Here is a 26,739-nt window from a genome sequence, read left to right on the forward strand (position 1 = left end):
TCATGAATACTAGGAAAATCTACATTTTATGGCAAGACCGGAGGCTCCTATTATGCTTGTTCAAAGCATATTAATCACCAAAGAAGCCACAGAGTCAATAGGTTTACAATAAAACATTCGAAAAACATCATCATTAGTCCAGTCAGCTGATCTCAGAATGTCCTCGAGGCGGGAGCCTGCCCAAAAGGCCTTATAGGCCATGGCTCCCCTGGTGGAATGTGCTCCGAAGACGGAGACGTCAATGCCTGCAAGAGACATAACCCAGCGAACCCAACGGGCAAGGGTAGCAGAGGAAACAGGGAGATGAGGTTTGCGGAAGGAAATGAGAAGTTGGGAATTGGAGGGCGTTCTGAGATTAGCAGTTCTTTGTTCATAAGTTTTTAAACATTGACCAACGCAAAGTTTGGGATGAGAGGGGAAAACAGGGGTAAAAAACAGAATTCAGATTGGTTTTGGTTCGTCTGTGAATCTGGAACACAACACCTGTAGGAGAGAATTGACGGCCCGAAATGTCCAAGGCCTTAACATCAGAAACACGTTTGATGGAAACAAGGCATAACAGCATAGTAAGTTTGGCAGACAACATTTTTAGGGAAAGGGAAGCATTATCTGGCCAATCAGAAAATAACTTAAGGACTACTGAAACATCCCATAAACTGGAATACTTAGCCAACGGAGGTTTGGAACAGCGAACTCCTTTTAACAGGTGGCAAATAAAGGGGTGAGATCCAATAGGTTTGCCATCAAGAGGGGAATGGTTGAGAGAAATGGCCGATCTATACAGGTTAACGGTCCTATAGGACTTACCCGCGCTGGCTTCCGAGGCCAGAAAATTAACTACAAAGTTCAAAGGGGCTGAAAGGGGATCGATATGCCGTTCCAGACACCAGCTTGCCCAAAGAGACCAAGCGGATGTGTACGCTTTTGAGGTTCCAGGGGCCCAGGCTTTGCTGATAAAGAGAGAAGCTTCCTGCGAAATGAGGATGTCAACAGGGGAAGACCGGACACCTTCCAGGCAGACAGGACCAGAGAGTTGTTCAGGACAAGGCTGTGGGGGCAGCCTAGAGGATTGAGGAGAAGGTCCTCTCGTTCCGGGAGAAGGATAGGAAAATCCGCCGCCATTTCCAACAGAGACGGGAACCAAATCTGAGACTGCCAGAACGGGACTACCAGAATCAAGGACGTCGACTGCCGGCGTACCTGAGAGAGAACCCGATTGATCATGGGAAAAGGAGGAAAGGCATAATTGAGATGAAGGGACCAGTCTTGGAGAAAAGCATCCGTCGCCAGAGCGGAAGGATCTGGGCGCCAGCTAAAAAAACGGGGTAACTGAGAATTGAGGCGGGAAGCGAAGAGGTCTATCGAGAAAGGACCCCATTTGCGAGAAAGGGATAGGAAGACGGATGGCAAGAGCTTCCAGTCGCTGGAGTCTCGAAGATGGCGAGAGTGCCAGTCTGCCACCGCGTTGAGGTCTCCCGGCAGGTATTCCGCCGTCAGAGAAAGTTGATTTATCAGACAGTATTCCCATAAACTTTTTGCCAGTTCCGCCAGAGGCTTGGACTTGGTCCCCCCAAGGTGGTTTATGTAGCGGACCGCAGAAACATTGTCCATGCGAAGAAGGATGGAACATCGGACTTTGTTTTTGGTAAGGCTTTGGATCGTAAAGGAACCTGCAAGCATCTCTAAACAGTTGATGTGCAATTTGGACTCCTCGCGAGACCATGTACCTCCAGTCGAGATTTGTCCACAACGGGCGCCCCAACCCGACAGGCTTGCATCTGATTCTAATACAAGATCTGGGGCCGTAGCGAAGATAGCGCGGCCGTTCCACGCATCTAAATGGTCTATCCACCATAGGAGTTCGTCTCGAGCTTCGTGGTCTAGGGAGATGAGATCGGAGTAAGCCAAACATTGATAAAGGTGTCTGATTTTTAAACGCTGAAGAGCGCGGTAATGCAGAGGCCCCGGAAAGATGGCCTGAATGGACGCAGACAGAAGACCGACTATTCTTGCCAGAGATCGAAGGGAGATGAGGGAGGACCGAAGAACAGACCGAATCTCTGACTTGATCGTGGAGACCTTTGACTGAGGGAGAAGGAGACATGCTGTGACCGAATCCACTTGAAAACCCAAGAATTCCATGGTCTGGGAAGGAATGAGCATAGATTTTTCGAAGTTGAGAAGGAAACCCAGATCCAAGAGGAGGGATTGTGTGGTGCGAAGATGTGAGAGAAGGAGCTGTTTGTCCGAGCTCATGAGGAGAATGTCGTCTAAGTAAATGATCAGTCTGATCCCGAGGGATCTCAGAAAAGCCACCACCGGTTTCAAGAGTTTTGTAAAGCACCAGGGGGCGGAAGATGGACCGAAAGGCAGAGAGATGAAGCGATAAGTGATGTTTGACTACTGGAACTGAAGAAATTTGGTATGAGAAGGATGAATGGGCACAGTGAGATAGGCGTCTTGTAAGTCCAGGCGGACCATCCAGTCGTTTGGCCGAAGAGTATCTCTTAGGTGGAGAATGGTCTCCATTTTGAAGTGTCGATATACCACAAACTGGTTGAACAATCTGAGATTGATCACAGGACGCAGCTTTTTGTTCTTTTTCTGAACCAGGAAAATGGAGCTGAGGAAGCCGGAAGGATCGAAGGGGGCGATTGAAATGGCCTGTTTTTGGAGAAGGGAGAGTATTTCCGAATCTATTAGAGCTTGCATGTTGTGGGAGAACACCATGGGATGAGGCGGCATGAGTTGAAAAGGCGGCGAGTAAAGCTCTATAAGATAGCCTTGAACCGTGTGTAGAACCCAAGGATCTGCACTGATCGTTTGCCATTTGGAAAGAAACAGTTTAGACGACCTCCTACAGGGGGAGGAATTACCCTGTTTGTTGAAGTTGGTGTTGTTGCGGTAGTTTTTCTTTCCGCGACCCCGGAAGCCTCTGCCGCGTTGCGGGTAGAACTGGGGTTTGTACTCTTGAGTGGAGGAAGCACCTCTGGAGCCTTGGTTGTGGAAGGACCGGCCGGAAGAGCGACCCCTGCCTCTGCCGGCCCGTCCAAAAACCCGGGGGGAAAAAACCTTTTTTATAGATTGTTGCGCCTTGTCCAGAGATGCGAAGGTGGACATAAATCTGCTGAGGTCTTTGACCAGAGAGTCCCCGAAGAGAAGGCCATTGGCTTTGGAGCCTGGGTCCTGTGGAGCTAGATTGGCCAATTTGGGGTCTAACTTAATTAGGAGACCTTTACGCCGTTCATGAGTGATGGCGGCATTAGCATTGCCGAGAAGACAAAAGGCGCGCTGGACCCATAAGGAGATTTCTTCAGCAGGTAAGTCAGAACCGTCTAAGCGGGAAGATTCCGCCAAGTCAAAAATACGCGCCAGGGGACCTACCACGTCAAGGAGTTTGTCCTTCCCAAACTTTGAGAAGAAAGTAAGTAAGGGCTGATCAATAGCAGGGACCATAGTAACTTTTTTTGGCAAGGAAGGCTTAGGGCATTCAGATTTTAGCAGTGACCTGACGGCAGTGTCCAGAGGGAGTCGTAATCTGGCAGAAATATACTCCCCCACATGAACAGCAGGAGCCCATTCAGTGGAATTGGGGTGCCTAATAGAAGAGGGGTCGAACATGGGGACTCCTTCAGAGTCAAAAACAGGTTCAAAATGAAAGGAATCCGACTTAAACTTTTTTGAAGGAGGGGAAGGAGGATCAGAGACGTCAAAAATATCAAACAAATCATCTGCGTCATCCAAGTCTGTGTCAGTGTCCAAAATGGTGCATATAACTAATTTTTTGGGAGCCTCTGCGTGTTTAGATTTGTGCTTGCGTTTACCCTGGGTACCTAAAATCCCCTCCGAGCAAGGAGGCCTGGGAGGCACTTTGTCCTCAATCAAACGCGAGGGAACCTCGCCAGTTAGAGATGACGCAGTATTAGAAGCAGAGGAAACCACCTTTTTTGATCTGCTATCCCCCGCAGACTGGGCCAAAGCTTTGGACAACAGACTCAACATCGTATTTTGCATGCCCTTGGACATGCGTTTCATTGAAGACTCCACAGCATTCACCACAGAAGCATTTATAAATGTATGTAGATCCTGCTTGAAAGCTTCACCTTCCTGTGAAGCCTGGTCTCACGCAGGAGAGCTGTCAGAGCTCATAATGGCAAGCAAAAAGGTAACAAGGGGTTAATGTGGAGCCAAAGGGGAGGAGTCAGGCACTAGCAACCTCCCAGGGGCGTGTACACAGGAAATAAGTTTGTCGGAGCACTCGCGGTAGAGAGAGCGAGACGAGGGAGCAGGAAAGCCCTTCACGAAGAAAATACAGGAGCGCTGACAAACGGACACTCGGTGAGGTGAATGCGCCGTTGGGGGGGAAGAGCGAGAGTGAAACGTTGAGCGCGCGATGGGCAGCACCACTGGGAGACCCGGAGGGGGGAAAAGAAAGCGAGCGCGAAGGCGCGTTAGAATCTAAAACCGGCAATGCGAGGGGGCGTGAGCGTGTATTACACCATGCGGCACAATATTAAATACAGAGCATATGTAATTAGGAATAAACCAATTAATTCACCACAAATAGCAAGCGAGCAAAGAAAAAGGCACTTATCTGACTGCGAGCAGCAAGAAAAGAGGAAGCTGCGCAGTCAGTTATGACGTTTATTGTTAGGGTTACTATGATTGGTCCTTACGTTTTCTGTTTCCTACGTCCCCATTGGCCAGTTTGGTTCTTGAGCCCCTGGGAACTGTAGTTTCTTTTACTTATCTTGGCTGCTATTGAATAAAAAGCAAGATAAGAAAGCATAATAGGAGCCTCCGGTCTTGCCATAAAATTTGCCTTAATGTTATCATCACTGCAGGAACCTAGGGAGGAAACACTTGAATATAAAACTTTTACTTAAAACCCCGAGCCCAATTGAACTTTGGTGAAAAAGATTCACGAGAAAAAGATGGGAAAATGCATCGATAATGCTCCCCAACCAGCTGAATTAAGCCACACGTCCATGCAACAAGTCTTCACCCTCATCTTTGGGGTTTATAGGAACATCACCGCTCCATGTGAAAATGTCCTCCAGCACTGATGCTAGTACAAGAGACGTGCACCCGTATTCCTAGCTGGCTGCTACCAGCAGCTCGGACTCATGTGCCTAAAGGTTCGGAGGGCAAAAGAGAAGATGAAACAGTATGCTGACAGAGGGTGATATGCACACTCACCAGATCTCAACAAAGATGATTGGGGTGATGGTGCAGAAATAAGCGACAAAAACTGACCTGTGCTATAATGTGGAAATGACACAAGTGAAAGCCCAGAAAGAGTAAATTGTAACTGCGGGAGCCAATGGCCAGGAGTTGGTGTGAAGGTTTCATACTTCAAAACACATCACCAAACAAACCCCCTGCCCCCCAAAACCAGACTCTATCTGAAGTTATCAAAGCTCGCAAGGCAACACCAAAGCACATCACTCAAGGTGATAATCCAGCTCAACTGTGATTGATGAGGACTCTCAAGTAAAGCACAAGACCCGGAAAGAAACTGTGCCCTAGCAATCTAATCGTTCTTTCTAGCAAGAGAGAAGATAAAAGAACAAAAGAAAGTAACAACAGGCAGGTCAGCCCTCCAGATGCTGTAACAGTCGCGGCCGGCATGACGCGGGGGGAGAGCGGGTGGGAATGGGGTCGTCCCGTGGGGGTGGGAATGGGGGGAGGCGGGAGGGGTTTGTTTAATTAAAAAAAATACATAAAATAAAAGTTAACTTACCGTCCTGCGTCCCTGCCACCTCAGCTTCTGGATGGGTCCGACTCCCGATTCCCGCCGTCCTGCCTTTTCAAATTCCTGCATCGCCATCAGCCAGGAAATGCAGCCTCCGCCAATCACAGCGCAGCAATGGCAGCGTTGTGATTGGTGAGGCGCAGCGGAGCGCGCCCCACCCGGGCCATTTTCTCTATGTATGCTGCATGCAGCAGCATATATAGAGACAAGCATTGGCATAGCCAATAGGTCTCGCCTTTGAGACCTTATAAGTGTTTAGCCATGCCTTGCTCCCCCACCGCCAGTACAGACAATGTTTTTTGCCTATGAAGTTTGTTACCATCACCCATAAATACCCAGAGTGAACATCACCTAATGACAGATACATGTATTAAAGCAAGTTACTTACCAATATCCCATAAGCACTGGCAAAGCCAATAGTTCTGGTATTAGCCTGCTATCATTTCAGCTTTGTGAGTGCTTGTTTTGAGGTATTTTTTGTAAAACATTGTTGGTGAGCTGTCCTGATCAATAAAAAAAAAAAGGAACACAGGCTAAAAAATATGTTACTACTGGGTTTGAGACCCGGAAGAGCTTGTTCACTTAGAGCCTGGCCTGCTGAACAGGACTGAGGCCCAGAGAGGGAATGAATGCATAACTAAGTGTGACGTAGCTTGTATGCACCGAGCGCTGTTCCCCCCCTCTGGTGGCTCCATAGATCATAAATATCACGACAACCTGCAGTTAGGACAAATCATGCATGCTGCAAATACATTCTGGTCCTTGCTATCAACCCTCCTAAACCAATTCAGGTCATAGAGAGAACATGCAACCGATACCAAGATGACATCCAACAATGCTGTGATGATAGCACAATAACCAGACCCAGTGGAATTAAGCAGCAAGAAAGGTCCCGTTATGTGGCATAGTGCGGCACATTTTGTGATAGCATTACCACATTATTTTGTTGTTTTTATACTTTAACACTGTCATTACAATGGGTTCATCCCTTCAGTACACATTTCATATCCAAATGCTGCAAAACGCAATTTAAAGGTAGCAAGTCAATTTTGCAAAGGGATGTCCACTTCCTATTTCTGAAAAAGAGGCAATTTCTGCCACAATTTCTCCGTGTGAAATTCAGCACTTTTTAAAATACATATTTGTGAACGGGTTTGTTGTTGCCAAAGATTCACAGGAAACACCGTGGAACATCGCAAAGAATGATTAATTTCTTTGTGTTGAATCAGATATTTTCAAATCCTTAGCTGTGAAAAACACTGTTGGAGACTGGAAGTAAAGCAGTAAATTAAGAGGTCAAATGTTTTAAATATGTTGAAGGAAATACAGACGTAACTGCTCGTTCCAGATGTCGGTTTTGGTTATTTGTTTAAGGTATGTGTAAGTCACTCACTACGAAAGAGCTGCATATAGGCACTTTTAATATTTTGTGAGGAGGTAAGTAGACCCCAGCATCGGCCACGAGTGCTGGCGGTGGTTCCCTTTCAGCTTTTTTTTTTTTTTTAGCTCTGCTGCAGTATGCTCAAAATATGGAGGGAGGGCAGAGGGGAGATAAGAACCACAACCCGGCTTTTGGCAGTGGAACACAAAATTGTGGTTATATTTCTGTGAGTAAAGTACTTGCAACTTTAGAAACAGAGGAAGGCTGCAGAGTCCCCCTAGCAGGACGACCATTCCCGGTCCACCGCCATGGTTTTAGTTTGAGACGGCCCTGTGTTAGGATGCTGGGACCGCAGCAAGGCTCCCCCGGGGGTGGCGGTGGCAGCAGCCCAGTTGGCGTAGAGGAAGATCGCACCATACTTGCTTCGTACGTGAATACCTGGACTGCGTTGAGTCGCTGCCTCTTGAGATTCAGCGCAGCCTCTCTCTGTTGCGGGAGATAGACACCGTTACCAAGAAGTTTTAAATGAAATTGACGAGGTCTATGAACAAACAGCATGTGAATAAAAGCAACCCTACTTGCTACACCTCTGATCTGTTCTGTGTGAGGTGCTTAAGCATTTCCGTTTTCCTCAGTGAGAAAAATGTGTATACTTGAAAAACACGCACGGCAGGGTAAACGAGACTTGGCAATGATGTAAAATGGGGAGGGGGCAGTAAAAATAGCTGCACAATTTGAAAACATATCACTAGTGAATAAAAAGACTGAAAGTGGAAAATGTGCTACGGTGCAGAACTGCAGACAATTCTACACACTATAACTCTGCTGAAACTAACAAAACACCAAAGATGCGACAACAGCAAACCCTCACAACAAAGGGAAACAAGTCATCAACATGCGAGCTGCGTGAACGTGAACGCGCTAATGACAAGTGCTCACCAGGCAGCCACGGCAGAACAACGAAAGAACGCACGCAAAGTGAAAGCAATCATTTCGCGGCCGCTTTGATGTGCTCAGTGGCCGCGCGGCTCACTGAGAACATCAAAGCGCCCGCGAAATGATCACGCAGGCTGCCAAATGGTGCGCGCGCCCAGCGCACATGCACTGTACTTGGTGGCCTGAAAGCACTGGTTTGCACTTCCAGATCCCCCTTTTACAAAAGCTCTCGCGAGAGCAGCGCTGGCTCAGGCGAGACCTAAAAAAGGGAGAGTGGGTGGTCGTGCTCGAGGGCAGAGGGGGGGGGGGGGTGGCTTGCCCACTGTTGTGCATACTGACTGTTTGGTCGGCCGACCAAACAGTCAGTAGGCACAACAGTGGGGAAGCCACTCCCCCCTGCCCTCGAGCACGACCACCCACCCCCAACCAGGCACTTCTGCTTTCTTGCCGTGCGAAAAGGCAGAAACATAAAACAGTAGCTATTACTATTTATGTTTCTGCCTTCTCGCACTGCGAGAAAGCAGTGTGGCAACGCCCCCACGCCCCAATGGGGGAGCCGCCGCCGAGTAGTTTAACAATAGCATGTTTGCCGTACCTTGTTGTTGGGGTAGCCTGGTTAATACCACCTGAATCCTGCTGTGGCAGTGCCGGGTGCTCAGGCATTAAGTAGTTTTGGTCCTCATATACCAACATGAGCATCACCTAAACCAGTCTCGTAGCTAGAATCTTTGCCTGAAACTTATTCTCAACAGTAAGCAATGAAATAGGTCTGTACCCCCCACATTGTTCTTATCTCCCTTATGGCTTAAGGATGGTAACTACTGCTGTCCCCTGAAGGTCCTCCGGAAGTGAGGTGGTCTGTCCTGTTTCCTCAAAGAAGCCCAGTAGGTGGGAGGAAAGTAAAGATGAACACTTTTGCACACATGCAAAGTTATAAAAATTAGGAGAAATGAAAATATTTCTCCTCATTACACCTGCCTCGAGGAGGCATATCCCAAATTCGATGGCGCAAATCCCTGTCTATGATTTATTTTAGATAGAAATTTGCATTAAACCCATGGGTGGTTGCGTGAGAACTCCCATGTACCTCCCATGAAACGCCCAAAAGATGCTAAGTGTTTTGAAGCTGTGCATTGTGCAACTTTGCGTTACTTTCGGATACTATCCAGTGTAAATCCAAATTTGTGTCAGACCTTCACACTTTGCATCGCATTTGCTTTACAAAAGTAATACAAACCCTATGCAAAGCATTACTAAATCTGGGCCGTTGGGTCTAACTTGCCAGTGTCAACTACAGAGTAAAGGCTGCCCGATGTAGAGAAAGCCATTGAAAAAGACGCAGATGTCCGATGCTGACTTCAGCGATCACACTAGTGCCCTGGTCCGAAGGAGGAAATCTTTCCACCATGATCGCTAGAGCCATCTGCTGGAGGTCTCCTTGTGAAGTTGTTGCGGTGACAGTTGGCCAGCTTTAGGGGACAGGGTTTGCCTGAGGGAGCCCTGGTGTGACAGCTCACCCTTGCCTTGCCGATCAGCACAGCTCTCCTTGGTAATTCTACATGTGCACCATATCTGGTTATTCCACATGCCTGGGAGACACAGGCTTTAAAACAGAGTTTGGTGGAGCTCTTTATCGAACATTGCTATCCCTACACCAGAAAATAATATTTATTTGGTGTAGATTAATCTGTGAGTCACAGAATGCTAGAAAGCTGTTTTGCTGCAACACAGAAAGCCTGCACTTGAACTTTAATTGTAATTATTTCAATGTTTTCTTTCTGTAGAAAACCCTGAGACTCTAGGGCATCCCAGTTTATTTAATTTTTCTATGTACCATAGTAAGTTATGTTTTGATTACAATACTTATTTATTTTTTTAAAAGACAAGCACTGAGATGTCAATTATAATGATGCCCATATCGTGTGAATGTTTGCGTTCTGAGTCCCCCCCCCCCACTAAATCCCTGAGACATCTTGACTGCTCCGCTGGGACAAGCTTGGAAAGGGTGTATTTGCAGATCCATACTAGCACAGACACCAATATAGCGGTAGCAAACACCCTCATCCACCACGTAGGGGCCCCTAGCAACTGTCTGTCATGAGGCCCCTCGAATGTGTTCTTACTGTAGGTCTTCGATAAGAATGGAGCATTTGAGAGTTCACTTGGTACAGGAGAGGACTGAGAAAACACTACTAGGAATGGGAGCTTCCTGCCCACGTACACCTGCACAAGTGACAAAAAGGTTCAGAATATTTGAATCCCTGTTAGAAATTGGATTTCTGGTTGGCTAGGGCAAGCGCCTAAGCCAGGCAGAAACCACCACTCTAGTCAGGGCAAGGGAGTTACACACGGAAGATAACCCCTGCTCACCTCCTTGGTAGCTTGGCACGAGCAGTCAGGCTTATCCCAGAGGCAATGTGTTAAGCGTTTGCGCAACACACTCACACAGCAGTGACACACTCGGCACACCACAAAAGAAACTCCACACAAGGTTATATCAAAAATAGCCTTCGTATTACTCACAAAACACCTTAGAATGTAATCACACATGTACACTGTGCCATCTGGCACTAGGTATTACTTTACAGGGGATTATGTACATGACCGGGCCAATCGGGCCACTGTCGTAGCCATTAGAATGCAAGTAGTTATAATAAAACGACCAGTAACTACTGGGATTAGCACTTATGCATAAACCACATTAGGCACTCACATTAGGCATAAACACTTTATGCATAAACACTGGGTGTAAACACATTATGCATAGACACTGTGCATGAACATATTAGCACAACTCATGTTAGGGCCTTATGCCCCACCAAAACCCTGGATGAACCCCAGGCCGACTGGCCTTCCTCGGGGGCCCATCCAGCGCTGTCCCAGATGCCTTTGGATTCCAAAGGTCAGGGTTCTCCTTGCTGCCGATGCAGCACTTACTTCCGGGCCTTTTCTTCTTGCACTTTTTGAAGAGCAAACAAAGGACTGACTGCAAATGGTCGGGCTATATGTAATGTGTAACACAATTGTGGAAGTAAGAACCTTGTACTTCTGGGACAGCCTTGAAAGAATAGGCCTGTAGGCTTAAATCGCTACTCCTGCACAGACTCTCCATGTGATCTCATTCCCTTCCGACTGTTCTCTGCACTCACCTGTCTCTTCCGTTTGTGCCCTTGCCCAGCTCTGTCTGGGTTGTTGAAGCTCCAGATTGCCTCTGGCTCCCTCCGCACCTCCTTTTGCCCTAGTTCCATGCCACTATTCCTTTACTAAACAATGACAGGACCTCCAGGGTAGCTTATCGTTTGTGCAAGCTATCCTCACTCACAGCAGCATTTTCTCTACTTCATTTTTGTAGTGCCCTTGAGAAAAACAGCAGTCAAAGAAAAGGACTCATCTGGCACTGAAGGAGCTACATTCCATTATTATAAGAAATATAAAGCCAAAGTGACCAACCAAATGGGCAAGAAGCTCCGCATGGGAGACTCTACGATTATAGGTAAGCCGCTGAACTCTAATAAAAGGTAAGAAGACTGTGAGGTCCCTACCCCAAATCCTCCAATTGCAATGCAGATGAAAATGCCCCTTGAGTTACCAGCTAGCAATCAAAGTAAGTGCGCAATGCCGGATTAAACCCTGTGGAGGCCCCAAGGCAGCTGAAATTTCGAGGCCCCCACGCATATTATATCCTAATACGTTTTTAATTTTACCAACGAACAATTTTAATAAACAAATTTTATCACACCAAACTAAACATTAACAATTATTAATGTTGTTAAAAATAAATTAACACTTTTAAAAAAAAGAAACCAACAAAACTGTATTTTCCTCAATTTGTTTGTGGTGCAATCTTTCAGGATATCTTGGTAGTCTACCTCATATTCAGTCGCCATAATGGCAAGTGAGTTCAGTCGTTCTTGTGCGTTTGAAGATCGTAGACAATTTTTCAGTAGTTTTACCTTCGGAAAGGTTCGTTCACCAGTAGCGTTTGTGATCATGAGACACCTATACATATGGCTGTCATAACATTTGGGAACGTTGATTGCACCAAATTGCACCACATTTTCAAAACTTAGTTTGTACGATTGCGATGCTGGCTGGGGCCCCTAAAAGGAGTGGGGCCCATAGGCCGGCCCTACTTTGCCTATTTGGTAATCCGGCTCTGTAAGTGGTAACACCCTGGTGACATTAACAGCATAGCAGCACTATGGGACATTTTCTCTGCGTCCTGGATCATCAGGGTTGGCGTGCACTATCCGTGGTGGGTAATCTTGTTGATGGGCCACAACTATTCGGCGTCCTTTAAGAGTAACGTTTTTTTAAAAGGGAGAGGTCTTTCATGTATACACTGGAAATAAGAGCAGCTACAAATCGAAAACTAGAAGATCCTTTGGTGTTCTAGGCCCAAGATGTGATTATGACCCCCATATATAAACTGAGTGGTCACACATCAAGGTGCAGTATTACAAATAAGATTCCGGTTGCCTATGTTATTCTATGAGGTTAGTTGGATTTTGTGGAATATTGGAAAGTCTCAAACACTTTCGGGGTCTCTGGCATTCTACAATTTGCTTTGTTTACAGTGCTAAGTCAGTGGGCTGAAAGAGCATGAAATAATGATAAAAAGCATCCCTGTTGTTTTAATTGGTCGGCCCGCCCTTTACCCCACTTTCTCAATGGCACTCAGTTTGCCTCTACGATTAAGATGGTTTCATCTCAGAATGTATCAAAAATGCCTAAACACCTGCTCCCAGTGACCTGGAACTCTCAACCAACTTGGATTTTGCTACTGGTTTGTACGGGAGATTTTTCCAAAGTGCCACAAAATTAATGTTCTTGAAGTGCCCAATTATATCTGTCGCTGGAGGTCCATTTGAGGGCTTTCAGGAGGTACCAATGCAGTTCATGAGAGACTAATCAGAGACCCTCACAGGTTACAAAACCAGTGTCCTCAAAATATACTTTGGTAGTGCTGGAACTGGAATTAGCACACAAAGCAGTTTTCTAGGAAGTACCAAATTGCATGGGATTAGATAAAAAAAAATGGCGAGCATTGGTTGAGATTTTTGGTTGGTGGCAACACCACTGGACCTGTCCATTCATGGTCGGAGCTTGGATAATGACGTTTAATGTTCAATCAATCAATCATAAAATTTGTAAAGAGCACTACATACCCGTGAGGGTTTTCAAGGCGCTGGGAGGGGGGGGGGGGGGAGGTGCTGTTACTGGTCGAAGAGCCAGGTCTTGAGTTGTCGCCTGAAAGACAGTGGAGAAGTGTGGCTCACTGGTTAGAGTAGGCAGACCTGGAAGCAGAGGTCAGCCCGGGACCAGGGTTCAATTCCCGGCTCGGCTGGGTCTTGAGTCCATAAATTGTCCATGGACTCAATAATTCTCGCTCCAGTGCATACTCGATTCATGGGTTCACACTCTGCGACTCTGGGCAATAGCTTGCTTAATCTCCACAATGGCCCCTTGCGGCGGGATGCCTGGCTTTCACCTTGTGGATGCCCTGCTGGGTTATCTCACAGGGGAATACCAGGACGAGTTCCCTAAGCAAGCGCTTAGAGACCGGTTGGTGATTTGCGCTATATAAATATCTGTACATTTACATTTACAAAGACAGCAGGTCTTCGGTTTGTCGTAGGTCGAGGAGGGTGTTCCAGGTCTTGGCGGCGTGATGGGAGAAGGACCTGCTTCCGGAAGTGGTTCTCCGGATGCGTGGGACCGTGGCCAGGGCGTGGTCAGCGGAGCGGTGGTTCCTGTTGGGTACGTAGAAGGAGAGTCGACTGTTGAGATAGGCTGGGCCGGTTTTGTGGAGTGCCTTGTGTGCGTGGATCAGGAGTTAGAAGGAGATTCTTTTGTCGACGGGGAGCCAGTGCAGGTTCCTCAGGTAGGGGGTGATGTGGTTGCAGCGCAGAACGTCGAGGATCAGGCGTGCGGAGGCATTCTGGATTCTCTGTAGTCTGCTGATGAGCTTGGACGGGGCTCCGGCGTAGAGGGCGTTTCCGTAGTCGAGTCTGCTGCTGACTAGGGCCTGGGTGACTGTTTTCCTCGTGTTAGTTGGAATCCATCAGTAGATCTTGCGGAGCATGCGGAGGGTGTTGAAACAGGTGGAGGAGACTGCGTTGACTTGTTTGGTCATGGAGAGTTTTGAGTCGAGGATAACACCCAGGTTGCGTGCGTGGTCGGTGGGGGCCGGGGGGGACCCCAGTGAAGTGGGCCACCAGGAGTCGTCCCATGCGGAGGGGTTGGGTCCGAGGATGAGGATTTCCGTCTTATCTGTGTTCAGTTTGAGGCGGCTGTCCTCCATCCAGTCGGCGACGGCCTTCATTCCCTGGTGAAGGTTGGATTTGGCGGTGAGGGAGAGGATCAGCTGAGTGTCGTCGGCTTATGAGATTATGTTGAGGTTGTGCTGTCGGGCGATGTGTGCTTGTGGTGCCATGTAGACGTTGAACAGTGTTGGGCTGAGGAAGGATCCTTGAGGGACGCCACAGATGATCTTGGAGGCCTCTGATCGGAACGGGGGGAGGCGGACTCTCTGCGTTCTGCCGGAGAGGAAGGAGGTGGTCCAGTCCAGGGCCTTGTTACGGATCCCTGCATCGTGAAGGCGTGTGCGTAGTCTGAGGTGGCAGACGGTGTCGAAGGCGGCGGAGAGGTCCAGGAGGATGAGGGCAGCCGCCTTGCCTTTGTCCAGCAGGGTCCTGATGTCGTCTGTGGTGGCGGTGAGGGCTGTCTCAGTGCTGTGGTTGCTGCGGAATCCTGATTGGGATGGGTCTAGGATGTTGTTGTCTTCGAGGTGTCGGGTGAGCTGGGTGTTTACTATCTTCTCGATGACTTTAGCTGGGAATGGAAGCAAGGAGATGGGCCTGAAGTTCTTGAGGTCGCTTGGGTCTGCCTTGGGTTTCTTCAGTAGGGCGTTGATCTCTGCATGCTTCCAGATCTCAGGGAAGGTGGCGGTCTCGAAGGACAGGTTGATGATTCTGTGCAGGTGGGGAGCGGTGGACTTGCTGGCTTTGTTGAAGATGTAGTGCGGGAGAGGGTCAGATGGGGATTTGGAGTGGATTGTTCCCCCTGGTCTGGATTGTGTCCTCGATGCTTACGTTGGCCCAGGAAGTCAGGGTGTCGTGGGCGGTGGGATGGGTGCGGTATTGTCAGCAGGGGTCGTCCGGGGTTTGAAGCGGTCATGGATGTTGATGATTTTCCGGTGAAAGAAGGTGGCGAGGGAGTCGCACAGGGCTTGCGATGGTGGGATGTCGTTGGAGCTGGGGTTGGAGAGTTCCTTCACGATGGTGAAGAGCTCCTTGCTGTTGTGTGCATTGTTGTCAAGGCGGTCTGTGAAGGAGATTCTTTTGGCGGTCCTGATGAGGTGGTGGTGGTTGCGGATGGCGCCTCTGTGGGCAGTGCGGCTGTCTGGCATCTTGTCGTTGTGCCATATGTTTTCTAGTTTCCGGCATGTGCGTTTGGAGTTGAGGAGTTCCGGGGTGAACCAGCTGACTCTTCTGCTGGTGTCTGTGTTGGTGGGGTTTTTCAGTGGAGCGACGGTGTTGGCGCAGTCATTCATCCAGCGTTCGAGGGTGAGTGCCCCTTCATCTGGGTTGGGTGGGTTCGTCGGGGGGGGTTGAGTGCGAGGTTTGTATGTAGTTGTTCTTCAGTGATTTTGCCCCAGCGGCGGCGCGGGGTCTATAGGGTGCGGTGGTGTGTGGGCGGTTTACTGAAGGAGAAGTGGATGCAGTGGTGGTCTGTCCAGGTGAGTTTGGAGGCGTGGCTGAAGGTGACGTGGGGGCTTGAGGAGAAGATGACATCTAGCGTGTGGCCGGCGTGGTGGGTCGGCGTCGTGACGAGCTGTTTCAGTCCAAGGTTGGCGGTCAGGGTGGAGGAGTTGCTGTCGTTCTCTAGGTGAAAGTTCAGGTCTCCGAGGAGGATGTAGTCGGTGGAGGTCAGCGCGTGTGTGCTGATGAGGTCGGCGATGGAGTCGCAGAATTGAGGTCGGGTCCTGGGGGTCTGTAGACGAGGGTGCCTCTTAAGGTGGTCTTTGGGTTCGTGTGGATCTGGAAATGCATGTGTTCGGCGGTGCTGAGGGTGTCGTTGGTGTTAGTTGAGATCTTGATGGTGTTTTTGTGGACGATGGCGATTCCTCCTGTTGGTGCGGTCTCTGCGGGTGATTTTGTACCCGTCTGGGATGGCTATGGCGATGTCTGGCATGGAGGTTTCGTTCATCCAGGTCTCGGTGAGGAAGGCGACGTCCGGTGATGTGGTGTCAAGTAGGTCCCAGAGTTCGACGGCGTGTTTGTGTGCGGAGCGGGTGTTAATCAGTATGCATCTAAGCTGGTTAGCTTCCGTTGTGGTGGGTGTCTTGGCGCGTGCGTGGCAGGAGAAGCTGCAGTTTCGGCAGGTGAAGGGGCCGTGGGTGCACCTCGGGGCGACCTTGCAGCAGGTGTGATTTCTTCCTGGGTTGAGAGTGACGAGGGTCCTGGCGTGGTAGCAGAGGTGGCCGTCCTGGAAGGTGCGGGGGCTAGGGGTTCTGGCGCTGGGCGCGGTCTGGGCGCGGACGGGCGCAGACTGGCTTGCCTTAGGCGCGCCTTCGGCGCGCCAGCGGAGTGGCCGTGCAGCATCCGCCATATATGGGAAGGTGGGGAGGGAGGATCAGCTGGGAGGCGGGAGGCGAGGGACGGGTGTGGCGAATGGGCGTGGAGGGGGCGGGCCACAGGGGAGGCAGCGGCGAGGACGGAGGACGGGATACCGGCGCGGGGCACGGAGGAGTGAAAAGAGTACAAAGCAGAGGGGCACAGAGCAGGCGGCGATCAGGATACAGAAATCAAAGCACAGGGGCACAAAGCAGCGCGGCGATCAGGGTACAGAATGCAACACAGGGGCACAAAGCAGAGCGGCGAGCGGGGGGCAGGGGGCACAGAGCAGGTGGCGATCAGGATACAGAAGGAAAAAACAGGGGCACAAAGCAGAGCGGCGATTGGGATACAGAATGCAAATACAGGGGCACAAGCAGACCGGCGAGCGGGGGGCAGGGGTACAGACCGAGCGGGAACAAAACAACGGCGGCAAAATAAACAGTGAGAAATAAACAGTGAAAACTAAGCAGTGAAACAAATGAACCTAAGGGCCACCACTGGCCACCAGGGATGAGGCGCAGGTGGAAGTCTGCGGGTGGAGGAGGGCCTCGATTTCACCGGCAGTGGCAGCAGCAGCGGTCATTGAGCAGCGGCAGCGGAGGTGCAGGCGGAGCTGCATCGGGGGGTGGGGGGGGAGCGACCTACCAGGAGGTCAAGGGTCGCACACATGAACCATGATATCTTTAAAACCAAAAGGGCTGTATTGCAGGAACCATTGGTTACAGACTCAAAGCCACCAGCCTCAGTGAACAGGAAGCCCCTCTGGGACTGGTTATAGAATGACACCAACTTCCACAAAGGTCGGGGCACATGGAGGCGCATCACATTCTGTCAGTCAGTCAAATACGCTTTATTCAATTCAAATAAATCATAAAATCACACAATATAAATCACACTCAAAGTACTGGAATATCTGCGACCCTCTTGCAGAAAATGCAGTGTCTTTGGCCGAATCAAATCAAGATCAAGATCCTCGAGCCTCGTGGTCCTCTCATGTCCATGAAATGATCTCCATGAATGGTTTGGTCTGGTGGGCTTTGCTCTGGTCATCTGTGCCAGAGGCTAGCATCATCTCCACACTTTGGGCAATACAGCATTCTCTTCTTCTACTTGGACAGGTGAATCAGCAGATATAGGCCTAAGCATTGTCTTAGCCCTGAGGAAACAACAATATAGATAGCTATGTTCCTGGGAAATGTCCCCTGTACTGCTTCAGCAGAGCTTCTCCTTGACTACTAGACAAGTTATAACTTTTTGCTCATTTCAGAAAGAATTTATTCTAAGTTGGAGGCACCAACGAGAAGCTAAAGCTAGCCAAACAAGCTTACTTTCAAATTGAAACCCTTTCCCACTCTGGGCAGACCGCATCTTTGAATGCTTGCATTTGATCCTTTTGTATTGCTATGTTATGTTAGATATTTTCATAAAACGATTGCTTGCCCCCAAGGGCGTCTTGGCACTAGCTGAGGAAAGGAGACCGAATAGATCAAACAGTTAGAGTAACAAAAAGCCATGTTTTGAGGGCCTTCTTAAAGGGCAAAAGATTAGGTTGGGCTTTGATATGCAAACATAGATCATTTCAGGCCTTACAGGCTCCTAACTCGAAGCTTATTCTTCCCCAGTTGACAAGTTTGAATCTAGGAATTGACACCAGTTTAGCTGATGCAGATCACAGGGAACAGGTTGGTAAGTACCAAGCACAGCGGTTTTTCAAAAAGTCAGGGCCAGTCCATGCAGTACTTTGAATGAAAGTGAATTAAGGAGAGAAAGTCGGCCAAACTGATAAAGCATTTCTGATATTCACAAGTTCAGTCAAATTTTCAAGAGCCGTTCCCACTATTGCAAAGCAACCAGTGGCAGCTCCTCCTCAATGGCGGAGGAGCGTCGCCCCACTGCCTGGCTCAGAGCCAGCAAATGAAAAATACAACGAAGTTCTTGCATCATTTTATTTTGCATTTGTCGGCTCTTAGCCAGCAGTGTTTGGAGGGTCGGAGCCTAGGCATGTGAGGGGGAGGAGGAGAGCTACATGAACTCCACTCCCTAAGTGCGCATGTGTTTTGGCCGGCCATCTCAGGCTGACCAAAACACATATGCGCACTTAGGTTTTCTCCAGCCTAAGTGCATTGAGCAGCCAGGCTGGAGAAACCCCACAGACTCCCTTCCCTGGTCTGAGCAGGGCATCTTTCCTGCCTGCTCAGACTAATGCCGGCACTGCTCTGCAGCACGAGGAATGGATGGGAGTCTGGGTCCCAGGGAGTGCTTGGACCCAGGAAGTGGAGAGGTGGTGAATGCCACGCGACGCTAGAGGCGGCCGGCGGCAAAAGGAATATTTTTTTAAATAATGTATTTCTAACACCCCCCCCCCACCCCAATGCCCTTTGTTTATGGCGACCGCCGCTGAAAGCGACCCCCAGCACAACACACCAGGCAAGGGCAGATCACGTGCTGTTGCTGGGCAGACGTCATGAGCTTCAAAGGATGTGGATGTATATCCCCGATTATGCCTGGAAATCATGAGGTTTCTGGGTACAAAGACAACCTGAAGTAGATCCACTATTTTGTGCTACGATCACAATATCCTTCATAGGGAACGATTAACACTGCACATGGCCTCCCATCCACCCAGCACACGTGTAACATTACATATAGACACACAGAAACAAACACAGACATAGTACACACACCTGGGCAAGTAAGGACTGAATGGAGCAGGTCTTCTCTCATTCAGGGCTACAGCTGCTCCTGAACCTAAAATCAGCCTCCACTAACTACCAAACTCTTTGAGCCCTTTTGTGAGGGGGCAGTGCCCACTTATGGTGCATCCCCAGGATAGTAGAGCCTAGTGCTGTGCTAAACCATGTCAGCAGAACATGACACGCCTCCAAAATGCTATGGATTGTGAAGTTCACTGAGTGAAAAAAATACAGGGTGTGTTAGAAACAATTCAGCAGGAGTCACTGCTTTCCATTGCCTTGAGAGAGCCTGCATCCCTAAAACCTCAAGCCCGCTTTTCCATTCAACATTGGTGCACAGTTAAATGGAAATGAGGGCTTGAATGCTAGGTAATGCTAGAACGCCCTTACTCTTAGAGCCACCCACTTGTGTGACTCCAAAAGGTCAGCTATCTGAGGACCACTATTGGACACATCCCAATTCTGCAATGCCAGTGCCCCTTGTAGCACAAGCTGGAATCTGCGCTCAGCTGTCATTTTCACCTTTTTTTTTTTTATCAAGGTAAAACCTTAATCTTTTCCTAAGAAATTAACATAAGGTATGGTTGAAGGGGAACTTGTTTTCATCTGTAAACATAGACAAAAGCTGGGAAGGTAAGTCAGAGAAGAGTAGCAAGTTTCATTTGAAAGGTTGGTGGGGTGGAGAAGTGTCAGCTGCATGTTAGGTGTCTCAAAAGACCTAACTAGAAAATATCAGTGGACTATTGGAAGGCAAAATGATCAAGTGGAATTCTATTGCAGAGGTTTCCCTTTCCAAGGTGAATGTATGGATGAATGGATGTGGGTAAAGATTAAAAGAGTGCCTGGTGTATGCTATGTCATGGTGTAGACTACAGGAACAGGCTAACAATGGAATTCTTTAGCATCAGGAGGGAGCCGGTGGGATTGCCCAAAGGGGTCTGTTTGTCAGTAAGCAGCCTATGTTAGTTTATTGAGTGAAGACCAAGCTAACGGGTTCTAAATGTGTGTTGACAAGAACCAGAGCTTGCCCGCATATTAAGAATCCGCAACATAGCACTTGCAGGCATCCCAATACCTGTGGAGTTGGAAAGGGCCAGAAGTGGTTACCTTTCAGCACAAAGATAACGTCCATTACTTAGGCAACCTAGAAGATGAAGAACCTATATAGAGAAATATGCTGGCTCTGTGATGGTGCATTAACAGATATCTGGGAACCCGTTTACTGGGTGATCACCTCCGTCAGCATGTAGTGTTCCATGGGGAGCCAGCTCCTCTCTAATCCCCTTCAAGCCAACCACTTCCTCTAGCCACAAAGAAAGGAAAGCTTATAGAACAGCAAGTTGGCATGTGGGGGGAAGGAAGCTTTTCATAGTTTACAGTGGCGGCCGGTGATCCCTGAAAGTGGTGAGGCGTAATACTTGCCACTGGTTCCCCTCTTAACTGTCAAAAATTGCCTTGGGTGCCTTAACACACAAAAGCACCCATACACTAACACTCACTGCTTCTTGCACACAAACGCACATGTACACACACACTTTCATAATCACTGACCCTCAATCCCAACCATTGGTATACAGGGGCTCTGATCTGAACTCCTAGGGTACAGTTGTTCTGCTTTAATAGCGCAGCAAGAGCAGCTGCACCAGGGCCTCTATGCCATGGTGCCACTGCACCAGCTGCACCATTGATAGAGGCACCTCTGACTCACTCCCACTCCCTTTCAATCACCCCCTCACACACTCATTGTAACTCCAACTACTTTACTCACTACCTCGCTTTCCCTTACTCATGCTCCCTCATTGATTCTCATTCTCATTGACACTCTCAAACACTACACTTAATCTCATTCTCGCTCAAACAAACACACTTTTACTCGCACAAGCACCTAGAAACAAGACTGAATTATATTTTTATTAACCTTTCTTCTTTTTCTGGCTGCTCAGAGGTTCAATGGCACAGCAGATGAGAAATTAAATCTGGTGCTGGAAACTGGAACTGGCAAACCAGGATTCTTAACCAGGAGTTAGAACAAGCAGCAGGGCCAGGTCTCAGAGGCATGAACACTGCTAAATAAATTTTACAAGTGTAATAGAATAATTTACATTGGCTCTGTTGTTTCATAGGTGAGTCCAGGCTATGCTCTGGAGCCCCTGAAGAGGAATCACACCTGGGGGCAGATTTATGACGTCTGGCGCACCTCTGCTAATCAGCAGAGATGCGCCAGAAGAGTTGCGACGCATCTGCCCACCCGTGCGCCACCATTGATGCGCCGCATTTACAATGCGGCGCACCGTGGCACTCGGATGGGCAGATGCGTGACGCATCTCCTGTCGGAAAGGCGGCGCATTGCTGAAGTTGCGTCGCAAGCGCGACGCAGCTCCAGCAAGGCTCGGGGGTGCCCTATCCCTTACATGCTGCGTCAATCCTTACGCCACTTTTAGGAGGCGTTCCTGAGCCGGAACGCCCCCCCCCCCTGCTCCAGAACGCCTACATGTGGCGCAGGGCTTTACAACGTGACGCATCTGCCAGATGCGTCACGTTGTAAATACCCCGCAGCATGGCGCAGGATTTGCGCCGCCGCTGCGTCACAAAAGTGACACAACGGCGGCGTAAATGAGGCGCAAAGGGCTCATAAATCTGCCCCCTGGTGTTTCCAAGGGTGCACTACTACTGCCATCTACCCTATTTCTAGGTTCGATTTTGGGGTGGCTTGCACTGCCCATATTGTGCCTGTGTTAGGTATTGGTAGAAACATTTTCACTAAAGAGAAAAAATAGAAAAGTTCTCTGGCACACCCATCCATACACACATTGCATCAGAAAGATCTGTATCTTCACCAAGCTCCCTTTACTTTCAAATTAACATCCATAAACCACTTCTAAACCTAACAGAAAACAATCCTCTTCTAATCATATACCATGAAACACTACTCACAAGAGACACAACCAAATAGTGCAATATGAAATGCTGTTCAAAAGGTCGCTCAGAATAAACAAGCAGTACTGTGCCATACCAACAGCAGAAAGCGCTACACAAATGCCCATAACACAAAACAGCCAAAAGGACTAACATCGCCACGAATAAAGTGAAAATGAATGACTGAAAAGCCAAAGTGGGTGTGGCTGCGAGGGCTTGTGCAAATAGGCACTTCCACGTCCAACTGTGGGACAAGCTTGGAAAGGGTGTATTTTGCCAAGTTTGCAGATCCATACTAGCACAGACACCAATATAGTGGTAGCAAACACCCTCATCCACCACATAGGGGCCCCTAGCAACTGTCTGTCATGAGGCCCCTCGAATGTGTTCTTACTGTAGGTCTTAAATAAGATGGAGTGTTTGAGAGTTCACTTGGTACAGGAGAGGACTGAGAAAACACTACCAGGAATGGGAGCTTCCTGCCCACGTACACCTGCACAAGTGACAAAAAGGTTCAGAATATTTGAATCCCTGTTAGAAATGGGATTTCTGGTTGGCTAGGGCAAGCGCCTAAGCCAGGCAGAAACCACCACTCTAGTCAGGGCAAGGGAGCTACACACGGAAGATAACCCCTGCTCACCTCCTTGGTAGCTTGGCACGAGCAGTCAGGCTTATCCCAGAGGCAATGTGTTAAGCGTTTGCGCAACACACTCACACAGCAGCGACACACTCGGCACACCACAAAAGAAACTCCACACAAGGTTATATCAAAAATAGCCTTTATATTACTCACAAAACACCTTAGAATGTAATCACACATGTACACTGTGCCATCTGGCACTAGGTATTACTTTACAGGGGATTATATACATGACAGGGCCAATAGGGCCACTGTCGTAACCATTAGAATGCAAGTAGTTAAAATAAAACAACCAGTAACTACTGGGATTAGCACTTATGCATAAACCACATTAGGCATTCACATTAGGCATAAACACATTATGCATAAACACTGTGCATGAACATATTAGCACAACTCATGTTAGGGCCTTATGCCCCACCAAACCCCTGGATGAACCCCAGGCCGACTGGCCTTCCTCAGGGGCCCATCCGGCGCTTTCCCAGATGCCTTTTGTTTCCAAAGGTCCTGGCTGCCGATGCAGCACTTAGTTCCGGGCAAAGTCCTCACAGGAGGGGAGGCGGTTCAACCTATCCTTGTCCTCCCTAATCATGTGCATCACGTTGCACCTTCCCGCGATCTGGTGGTGCAGCTGTGTAACAAAATAGGCGCCAACAGGATTCCTCCGAAGCCCTACTCACCGGAGCTTCTCTTGTGCAATCGGCACCAACAGCATGGCTTGGAGAGCCCCACTCACTGTGGCGTCACCACCTTGCAAGGCCAATCAGGCCGGGTTCTGGAGCTCCCTGTAGCTCTCGATGGTGAAGCACTGGATGCAGTGGCCCGTGACCATGTGGTGCCACTGCGTCGTTGAAGGCGGCTCCGTGCTTCCTCACTGAGGGGGGAGACTTCTTTCTCCCTGAGCCTCGGAGCTTGTGAGGCTCCGGCGCAATCTCCTTTGGTGGGCCCTGCCCACCACCGGCACAACTCCGATCTGGCTGCCTCATCTAGGGGCAGCTCCACCCACAGTCAGGCTGGCTTTGCCTGACCTCTGTTTTGCGATCCTCTCTTCGCCGCAAGCTCCGCCCACAACCAGGAACAGACTTCTGCCTGTCTTCCACATCACGTCACGGCCACGCGGCAACACAAGCCCCACCAGAGGCTCACATACCGGGGGGGGGGGGCAATAAAGGAATCCTGAAGCGCCCCACGCACTCCACTGCAGCGGGGAACAACTCCTGTGAGCAGGAGGTTTTTCAGCGCTCTCAAAGCACGCTTATTAAAAATGGTGAAGCCAAAAGTGTCCGCTTGCCCTTCATTTCTGAGGGAACAATCAGTGAATGCCCAGCCTGTCTCCCTCCTGAAGACAGCATTCCTTGCCCCTAGTCCACCAGGGCAGGGCTGGGCACAGGTAGGCCAGCACGTAGGGACTCCCAGCAGAGGGCAGCAGCTGAGTCCTACAGCGGTTCCTCATGGCATAGTGCTCCTTTCTGTCCAAGTAAGCATCAAAAAGCACACCTCTCATGGAGTCACAGCCCCAATATTTATACCATGATTGTCTTTGTTCTGCCCTGGCACAGGGCTTAGAGACCCAGTTTAAACCAGTTCTGGGGGGCACTCCAACATTTGTTTACAGTGCTTAAATACCCTCATTGTTAGATTAGGCTCTGGCCCCAGACAAACCACAGGGGGCCGGAGCCAGCATTGTACAAGGCAGGCACAGACCTATTCAGGGTCAGGGACTACTCCTCCCACTACTCCAATTGCAGATCAGGCCCATTCAGGTCAGCGCTGACTCACCCGGTCCCTCTGGAGCCACTGCAGCTCACCAGCCCCTGTCACTCCGGAACCAGACATGCAATAAACATCAGGTAGGCACAAAGACACATAGCACACCGAAATGCCAACTTCTAAAAGTGGCATTTCTAAAATAGTGATAGTAAATCTGCGAACACCATTATGCAGCATTTATTATTACTATTCCAAACATACCAAACTTGACCACGCTGCTCCTCTCATACCAGGAATTACCACTGAAACACTTATCAGGGAATCCCCAATGCATTCCTATGAGAGGGCAGCCTCACAGTAGTGTGAAACCAAAATGGCTGCTTGTCACTACCAGGACATGTCACACAGTTAAATGTACTACCTTTTACCTACAGCGCACCCTGCCCATAGGGCCTACCTTAGGGGTGACTGATATGTAGTAAAAGGGGTGTCACAGACGTGGCACCCACTTTATGTGCCACGTCACAACGGCAGTAAACTGCACGCACAGGCCCTTTGGTGGGTGGCACAATCAGTGCTGCAAGCCCACCAGTAGCATTTAATTTACTGGCCCTGGGTATATGGGATACCACCTTACTGGGGACTGATAAATAAATTATATACGCCAAACACGTGTAGACCAATCTTACCACGTTTTATCATAGAGAACACATGCACTTTACACTGGACAGCAGTGATAAAGTGTCCAGAGTCCTAAAACCACCAACACCATGTCAGAAAAAAAGACAGGGAGGAAGGCAAAAAGTTCAGGGATGACAATACAAAAATGGCCAAGTCCAACAATCCCTTTTTGATAAGGGTGACTAAAGAGTAAATGTCAGGGCTCAATTTAGCTCGCTCTGCCAGGCAGACCGATGTCTGGCTTAGTGATACCACCTTGGAATAGAAGGCCTGACCCGCGGTGGTATCCTGCCCTCCAGTACAAGAAATCTAAGTTGACTGTTGAGGCTGCAGTTAAAAATTTAGGGGCATATTTACAAGCCGTTTTCGCCATCGGATCGTCACTTTTTTTGAATTTCCGGTGGCATAGAGGCATTCCCCATATTTACAAGGTGGTGCTAAGCCACTTAAAGTGGCTAAACGCCACCTTGTAAATATGCCCCTTTACCTGCAGTCCTCTGAGGCAATGGGGGTTGCAGTGGGTGTTCCACCGCAACACACATTGTTTTTTTACGCTGCCCCAGTTTAAAAAGCTGGGGCCGCACCAAAAATGAAGGCCAGGGAATGCCTGGTATTAGAATGGCAATACGAAGAAAAATTATTAATTTCTACTCATTTTTACTCTCTATGTGTGCTGCATTCTGCAGCACACGTAGAAAGAGCAAATCACCATTACTAATTGTTTATGTACAAGAAGGTGCCCCTTCCAGCACATACACAATCGCCCCTGCAGCGCCTGCACCATTGCAACATGGAAGCAGGGCAGTGCTTAATTTGTAAAATATTAAGTGCAGGTGCTCAATTCTTTTCATGAGGCCACACCCATTTCCTCTACTGACCCCATCCACTTCCTTTATTGGCTCTAGCCACAACTAGCACTGCTGAAAGACAGATTTAATACCCAATCTGAATTTCAGAGAGCAACTGACTACAAGAAGAAAGATCTTTCCTCCCAACTAGGACTCATCGCCTGATGGAGAACTATCATAGACAGCTGGACAATGATCTGTGTACTGCTGAATTTTCAGGATGGGGCCCTGCTCTCATCAGACAAAGGCCTACTTCCACCACTACCCTTCCCCAAGGTTAATACCCAACCACCTTTTATAGCTCTCTATTGAAGTAGAAGACCTATCTTCTCAATAGAAGTAGAGATTGTAGAGCATTCCTAATACCCACTGGATGAAGTCAGAACCCTCATCACTACATAGAAACAATAGAAATCACATATAACAACCACTAGGCCACTATGGTGTATAATTCATTACTGCCAAGTGGCCTACATCATGATTGATCCTCAAACAATTCTGTGTTTTAGCTAACTGCTTTTACATTTTTTGTACCAGTTACAAACATTCAAAGAACCC

The 26,739-nt window shown here is 48.8% G+C and overlaps 1 protein-coding gene across 1 annotated transcript in view; it reads left to right on the plus strand.

The window, feature by feature from the left end:
* LOC146784288 (uncharacterized) overlaps nucleotides 1–26,739 on the plus strand; it is a 161,110-nt gene that overhangs the window by 72,619 nt on the left and 61,752 nt on the right. Inside the window, exon 5 of the mRNA XM_085634364.1 lies at nucleotides 11,425–11,565. Within this exon, the coding sequence (XP_085490490.1) occupies nucleotides 11,425–11,565 (141 nt within the window). The remainder of the gene's footprint in view (nucleotides 1–11,424; nucleotides 11,566–26,739) is intronic.

Source organism: Triturus cristatus, chromosome 11, assembly GCF_964204655.1.
Source record: "Triturus cristatus chromosome 11, aTriCri1.1, whole genome shotgun sequence".
Taxonomy (NCBI): domain Eukaryota; kingdom Metazoa; phylum Chordata; class Amphibia; order Caudata; family Salamandridae; genus Triturus; species Triturus cristatus.